The 7,817-nt window shown below is 39.3% G+C and overlaps 1 protein-coding gene across 2 annotated transcripts; it reads left to right on the top strand.

Annotated features, from left to right (window-relative positions):
* The first annotated feature begins 460 nt into the window (after nt 1-460).
* Nucleotides 461-6,680, top strand: skic8 (SKI8 subunit of superkiller complex). 2 transcript variants are annotated; one of them, XM_062390722.1, is made up of 11 exons: nt 461-567; nt 918-966; nt 1,059-1,086; nt 1,380-1,485; nt 2,696-2,868; nt 3,723-3,871; nt 4,073-4,166; nt 4,681-4,774; nt 5,057-5,149; nt 5,584-5,662; nt 6,513-6,680. In XM_062390722.1, the coding sequence occupies exons 2-11, from the start codon at nt 955-957 to the stop codon at nt 6,600-6,602; spliced, it is 918 nt and encodes a 305-aa protein (XP_062246706.1). In that variant the 5' UTR covers nt 461-567; nt 918-954; the 3' UTR covers nt 6,603-6,680. The 2 variants fall into 2 exon arrangements, with proteins under 2 accessions (XP_062246706.1, XP_062246707.1); XM_062390723.1 differs by having other exon boundaries at nt 471-567; nt 902-966.
* Nucleotides 6,681-7,817: the final 1,137 nt, after the last annotated feature.

The following is a 7,817-nucleotide window of genomic DNA, read 5'->3' as shown; positions in this document are numbered from 1 at the left end:
CTGTTCCTTTGTTTTGTTCTCTACCTTCAGTTGAGGTTAGACGGGCGAGATATTAAAAGTTGCATTAGACCCCAGTCACAGCAATGGTTGATAACAAGTCATGATCCATTTAGTAATGGAATTAACAAGGAGATGTGTATTAGTTATATGTATTATAATGTGAAGTGTATTTATTTCTTGCTTGGGGCTTTCTGTACCTTTGGAGATCATCAGTGTCTCTTGGTCCTTTCTTAACACACAAGTTTGTCTGTAAACTATATATTTACCTTTTAATTGTTTGAACTTGAGTGTAGGTGTAACACTTCCTAAAAAATGTGATGAATTTCTCTTACTGAGAAAGACCAGTGAATAATAATAATAACATAATTTTTCTATATTTATTTAATTATTGCTGTTATTATGTCTTACTGCCACGTACCGCAGGTGGCGGTGGTGCGCTTCTTAGGTTATTATGAGAAAAGCGAAGAAGACGAAAACCGGAAGTTATGCTCTCTGCTGTCATGGCGCTTCACATGTAATTCACTGCGCTCCAGACATTTGATAAACACACTAAGAAGGCTTTTGAAGGTACGTGAGAGCATGTTCATCCTAAAAAAACTAGTTTCATAATAAGAACACAAACCAGTCGGTAAACGGAAGCGAGAGTCTGACGTTCAAACGACAAACTTCACTTTGTTGTGAAGCGGTTGCAGAGTTAGCAGCTAGCCGCCGTTAGCCGCCGTGTTGAAGCACTTTTCTCCACATTACGGTGCAAGATCAGATGTGCAATTCAATTAAAATGTCATCGTCTGCTTATCATGCCTCTAAAGCGTCTTTTTAGCTCGTTGGTTTCGCCCACCTGACTAACCGTGATCCATTAAATTAATACTCGTTATTATTTACCTGCACGGTCCCTTAATAGGTCCTGTTGTCCACAGGTTGATATAAGTTGATTGTCTCTCCTGGACCAAAACAATGAGCACTCAGGTAAGCAACAGATTCCCTCGTTCATTCATATGTTCCATCCACCGAGCGACTGCAGTCAGAGATTAACTGTGAACTTATGCTTTGGTTTCCAGTACAGCATCCTATTCAAGCAGGAGCATGGTGAGTGACATCACAGACAAACACATCTCACTGTAGAAGTGTGTTTATGTTCTTACTCAGTCAATAGAAGATAGATATTCTACCCCGTTAACTCCTTAATATGTAGGAGCAGTAACATCAAGATAATTTTAACCCTGAGCTAATGACTCTTGAGTAGAAAACTATTAAGAGTTGTACTATACACTCTTTTTTTGTTTTGTTTTGATGTTTTCGTACTTTCCCCATCAACCCCTATTTTCTTTATGAAGTATCACTTGTTGACGTTGTTATAAACCGCGTTTCCTTCCTCTCAGCACACGATGACGCCATCTGGACGGCGGCGTGGGGTAAAAGTGAGGCGGATGGGTCTGAAACCATTGTCACTGGCTCACTAGATGATATGGTGAAAGTCTGGAAATGGTGAGTTTGTGCTGGCTTGGGTTGACGTTCTTTTATTGGTTTCTTATGCAATTCTGTATCTGTCCGCTTCACAATATTTGTTATTTGTTTTAAAATGTATATATCAAGATTTTCACAAATTACAAAAACACAACAGTAAGAATGACAGAACAATGTAGCCTCCTTGGCGAGGGAATATGATACAAAAATCAAAAGGTTCAAAGTCATCTGATTGAAAAAAAGTTGTATAAAGTTAATCACTAGAGCTTTTTCATCATTGCTTAGGACGATCAAATGACAGAAGCTTCCTATGGCACAACACATGTAACAAATCATACCGTAATGAATCGACAGATACACATTGACTTAAAAAAAGACATTTTAATTAAGTTCAAACTAAGATTTTTATATTAAAGGGCTAATGCTCCATTGGAAAAGATATAACACTGTCACAATCTTCTACAGACGCTGCGTTTAAGTTACAAAGCATAAACAGTTTCTCTAGTTGTCTGTAAGACATCACATCTCTGAGTGTCGTGACTTTGGTCATATGGCTTCCGGATCTTTCATCTACTGATCTTTGTCTGTATTAGAATGAGAGAGAAGGGAAGACAAGAGAAAGTATTGATTGTGATCACCGCTGCAGTCTGAAACAACACACTTCACTGCATTCTTCTTTATGGATCATTCCCTGCTGTGCTTGCATGTTTATTTCAAAATGGTAGAGATGATCAATAGATAGATTTGAAGTCCTGGTTTGACTTTTATCAAACAGCCTTTAAGTGAGTTGCCGTCCCCTTTTAAGCATTTATTCACAGTAGAAAAACATTTGAAAGTGGTAGTATCTGTCAACAAGTATAATTTCTCCTCCAATCACATTTTATATTATTCCAAAGGTGTCTTTACTATGTTGTCATTTAGTATTTGTCTATTCACACAACAAAGTTCAATTATTTGAATTTATTTAATGTTTATACTGCTTATAAATGCTAAACAGGAGGATGTATGGTAAAGTCCTCAGCGTTAATCTACACCTTCTTCCGTTCACAGGCATCATGTTTGTTTTGATGAGGGAAAGCATCTCATGCTGCTCATCACAGCTTGAGATGATTTTACATTTTTGGTGAAACGGATCCCAGCTTCACCGGATTCCCTTATAAAAGTGCTGCAGAAAAAATCCAGATTTGTCTTGACATGGCTGAAATAACTCTGTGCCATGCTGTTTATGCAGGTCAGACGAGAAGCTGGAGCTGCAGTGGAATCTGGAAGGTCACCAACTGGGTGTGGTGTCAGTTGACATCAGTCACAACGGAGCCATCGCTGCCTCGAGCTCCCTGGACGCTCACATCCGTCTCTGGGATCTGGAGTCTGGGAAACAGATCAAGTCCATGGACGCAGGACCAGGTGAGACTGGGCCTCATTGATATGTTGTTATTGTGTTTTTTTGAATAATTTGTGTTTGATGGTGGAATAGCTTTTTGATAGAGTGTTTATGCTTCCCATCGCTGTTTATCTGACAGTTACGAAAGGAGATTGCTTTTATGTTGTCTCTACTGAGAGTAAAGATTTCGATTAAAATTATTTAAAAAATATGTTAGTAGTAGTTTTGCTTTTTTACTGCCTCCTCATACGCATAATTTATCAAGTGAACCATTGATTTATCCAACTAATAACTGACAGTAATATTCCAACCTGTTGACTGATTTTTTTATTGTGTATCCTTTGCCGGTGGAATAAAATCACCACATAAATAAATTATAACCCAGTGAGGTCTTGAAACATCTGTTGCTCAGAAAGTCTCATTTTTATTCCCCCCCTTCAAGAACCCATTACTTTGTGTATCTTCAGCTGAGTTGTCACCTTCTATTAGTGATGCTCCATTTCACCAAGTGGCTGGTAGGGGTCAATGGATTGTTTCTTTCCCTCTGATAGAACATACTCTATTTTGGTGTGTTTGGTTTATTTAGACGTAAGATCTTTTTTTTCTCCTTTTTCTTTTTCTGGATTTAAGAATTAGTACTTTGCTGAGCTAACTGCCAACAGAGCAGAAAGTAGGATGTGTGTCTTGTTCAGGGGCAGTGAGAAAAGACTGCCATGTCAGTGGTTAATAACATCAAGGCACAGATTAGTGGTTCACATGTGGATAAACATATTTACAAAAAAAAAAAAATTGTTTATATGGTAGAATAAACAATTCCTGGCATAGAATCTTTTAGATGACTTAAATCCTCCCCTTGTCTTTCTGCTCTCCTCCTCAGTGGATGCATGGTCGGTTGCCTTCTCCCCAGACTCCAAATACATCGCCACAGGAAGCCATCATGGCAAGGTCAACATCTTTGGTGTGGAAAGTGGAAAGAAGGAATATTCTCTGGACACTCGAGGGAAATTCATCCTGAGTATAGCTTACGTAAGGAGCCATAACTTGTCATTTTGCTCTGGGGTTGGGGGGGTTCTCCTCATCTGCACCAACACCAGTCTTGTTTTAGCCCTTAACCCTTAATCTGCAGGTCTATGGATTATTTAATAGTCTTGGCTCATGTGTCTTTATCTCTATAAATTTAAATTATACTCAATGATAAAATGTGTTTGAATGTATTTTCCTCTTCAGAGCCCTGATGGAAAATATTTGGCAAGTGGAGCCATTGATGGAATCATCAACATCTTTGACATTGCCACTGGAAAACTACTCCACACACTGGAAGGTAGATTCACTTATTCATTCATATGATTTAGGAAACAAGTGCTGCAATTCTGGATTATTTACAGAAATATTTTCAGTTTCTATATCTATATACACTCTTAAGATGACGTCTTCAGATGGCTTGTTTTGTATGAGGGTTCTGAGCAACGGTTGAAAACTAAAAGATTTAGCAAAACTATAAAACTGGAAAAAGCTGCGAATTCAGACATTTAAAAAGCTGTGACAATTTGTTATCCTTTTTGTTTTCAGGATTATCTATTTATTTTCCTTTAACTGACTACCCAATAAATTGACAAATATTTCTACCACAAATTAAAAAATGTAAACGTTAAGGGAAATAAGCAAAGCTGCTTTAGCTCAAGACAAAGTAATAATTTAATGTTACGGATAAAAAAGAGCTTCAGGTGTGAGGTACCTTACCCAGCTAACAGCAGAGTTACATCTTGAAAACAACAGAGGCAGAAATCAGCCACACACAAAACCTCCTGACAGACTCTCTCTCCTCCCTCTCACAGGTCACGCCATGCCCATCCGATCTCTCACCTTCTCCCCTGACTCCCAGCTACTGATCACAGCCTCAGACGATGGCTACATTAAGATTTACGACGTGTGAGTTCAGTTGGCAGCTCGTTTTTACTCTTGATGTCAGTTTTAGTTCATAAGATGAGATAGAATTATATCGTTCCTCCAGATATTGTTGTGCTCATTATACACAGTAAAATGAAAATTGAAAAATAGATATGTAGACACTGAGTAAAAGAAAGAAAGGGTGTTTAAGTGTTACAATTTTGCAAGCATTACAAATTACAAGCATAGATATAAAGGCAACAGGATAGAAAAAAAGTAAAACAACCATTTTGTTAGCTCAAATTTGCTGTTATTGTCTTGCAGGCAACATGCCAACCTGGCAGCTACACTGAGTGGACATGGAGCATGGGTTCTTAATGTTGCATTCTCTCCGGATCACACACACTTTGTCTCAAGGTAAACCGACATCTCTGGCTTAATACTGTGTGAGGACACGATCTAAAGAAGTAGAAACATGGAGTTATATATATATAAATATATACCGCTCACCTGTTCTGCAGATTTTCCTGTTGTTGATGCGAATGCATCTGACAATTTCCACCTGTGTCTTCTTCATATGAGAATGGCAAACTCCTCAAAATGTGTGGACCAAATTTTTCGCACATTTTCCAAAGTTCACGTCTCTGGTAACAGCCGTAGTGAGCCGTCAAACGTTTCTCTAACTTCCCATTGTGTGAAGCCGTCAGCTCAATCTGTTTTTCAGACACAGCTTCCAGTTCACCATGCCAGGATAAACAAAGCTGGTCAGCCAAACGATACACAGTGTGATTCTGACATGATTTGTTAAACACAATCTCTCTCTCTCTCTCTCTCTCTGCTTCCTTCTTCAGTTCGTCGGACAAGAGCGTCAAGGTTTGGGACGCGAGCTCCAGAGCGTGCATCAACACCTTCTTCGACCATCAAGATCAGGTGACAAAGCTCAGCTGTCCTCTCTTCACTGAGTGTGTTACCATTAAATTAAAAGTGAGAAAATCCTTCAGCTGGAGGTGCTGATGTGTCTCAGAAACCAACGTGGCCAGTCTCACACACTGGCCCCTCACATCAACCGTCTCTGATGCCTCAGCTCAAGAAAAACCAATTAACCCAGCATCATTAAATCTGTGCTTACTGATGCCTGTGGGGAGGGACATTCTTCACCAACAAAGCCTCCTACATAAATGGCACATCTCTTCAGAGATGAGGTCAGGGGCAGTTGTATTGGCCATATTGTTGATTTGTCAAACTCTAGTGTTAAAGCCAGTCTGTTGTTTTAGCTTTGCTTTGTTCTGCTGTTTGGATCAGTCTCTCAGCCCAGTCTGCTCTGTTTTTCACTCTCAGCGTCACATCACATGAGAGGCGCTTAGATATTTGTGGAAAGACTGTATTCACGACCACCTAGTCATTTTGAGGACATTAAAACAAGTTCGATGGTAAATGGACTTGTAATAAGGATCATGCACCTTCTATTCACCCCCTGCCCCTGAAACCATGGTTCATCTATGATATTCAGCGAGTAAACTTAAAATATTAGGACTTCTAAATGGAGTTTGGCGTGCTCGTTAAAGAAAAAGCTCTTCCAGTTCAGGAAGGAGATCATGAGGGTGTTCATTGTTCAGCCAAGTTTTAGTCGTTGATGCTACCCTATCAGAGTTTTTGTCAAGTGATTAATTGGCTCTGTTTTCCCTACATTAAACCCAGTTGTGCTCAGATTTGAGAGCTGAACAGAATTAAACACCACAGAAGTTGTTATCATCCTCTGTTCTGCTCTTGTTATCTTCAGGTATGGAGTGTAAAGTACAACAGCACTGGCTCCAAGATCATCTCAGCTGGAGACGACCGCGCCATCCACATCTACGACTGTCCCATGTGATGAGGGACGTCCTGTACAGGCTGCAGGAGACGATTTTCTGCGATGTTTTCTCAAATCATTGAGTTGTTAACTCGGGAGGGAGGGAGGGACGAACTGTAAATGTCATGGGTTATTTTGCACTGGCCAAGTATGGTCAAATAAAAGGGTTGTTTTTGTACTTGTGTTTATGTTTTCTGTTTTTTGAGTTTGGAGTTTATATGCTTGAAAATGCAGAGCTTTTCAAAAGTTGAAAACTTTTGATTTCTTATTTTAAAGGGATACTTCACCCAAAAATGAAATCAATCAATTCAACTACTCACCACTATGCTGATGGAGGGGTGGTCGAAGTGTTTAAGTCCACAAAGCACTCTGGGAGTCTTGAGGATGAACAGTGTGATTTAAGCCCGTCCTTTTTATGTTAAAAGCCAGGAGACGTAATCGCAGAGCAATTTCTGCAGCAGTGTAGAAATTATTAAGATATATGTCTCAACCTAGTGGCCCAGCAGGTGTACTACAGACTAGTAATCTGCTGCAGCTATAGCAAAAGGCATGAATCTAAAATGTAAAGATATTGACTTGGTGCCAACAAGGACAACTGCTCTCTAAATAGAAAAGATATGAAAACTGTCAATTTAATTTACAACAGTAGCCATATATGTCCCCGCATGGAGATGGAAATATTACTGTCTGAGGTTATGTTGCAAAATAACCATATAACACTGAATATCAAAAAAGTCTGAATGCAAATATGCTGTAATCAGTCAAGAACATAACTTTGAAAGTATAAGGCTGCATCACTGAAAATCTGTACGGAGAGCTTAAACACTGAATTTGCTTCAAAAGAACTTTGAAGAGCGAGTTCTGCAGGACGAGAGGGTGGAAATTACTACATCAAGAAGAAAGTCTCTATAACATAGAGCAAAAAGCTGGAGTTAACGTTAAGCTTTGGTCACACTACATGACTTTCAAAGTCTTAAGATCACTGTACTTTTCACACAAAACTGTCTTGTACTCAGGGGTGTTGTGAGCAGAGGAGCAGAGGGCAACCATAGCACAGTGCCCGGGAACCAAATCCAGATTTGAAAAGTGTTTTAACCTACTTCTTCTTTGATCCGATGGACTTTCTTGCAGTCTGTCAATTTCATTCCCTTGACTGATGAGCTCACTTTCACTTGGGGAAGAGGACACTGTATGAACTAAATTACATGATGTTATGGACAAAAGAGGGGATAATAT

The sequence above is a fragment of the Platichthys flesus genome, chromosome 6 (assembly GCF_949316205.1).
Source record: "Platichthys flesus chromosome 6, fPlaFle2.1, whole genome shotgun sequence".
Taxonomy (NCBI): Eukaryota; Metazoa; Chordata; class Actinopteri; order Pleuronectiformes; family Pleuronectidae; genus Platichthys; species Platichthys flesus.
Note: the sequence above shows the minus strand (reverse complement) of the source record. Positions and strands in the feature narration are given on the sequence as shown.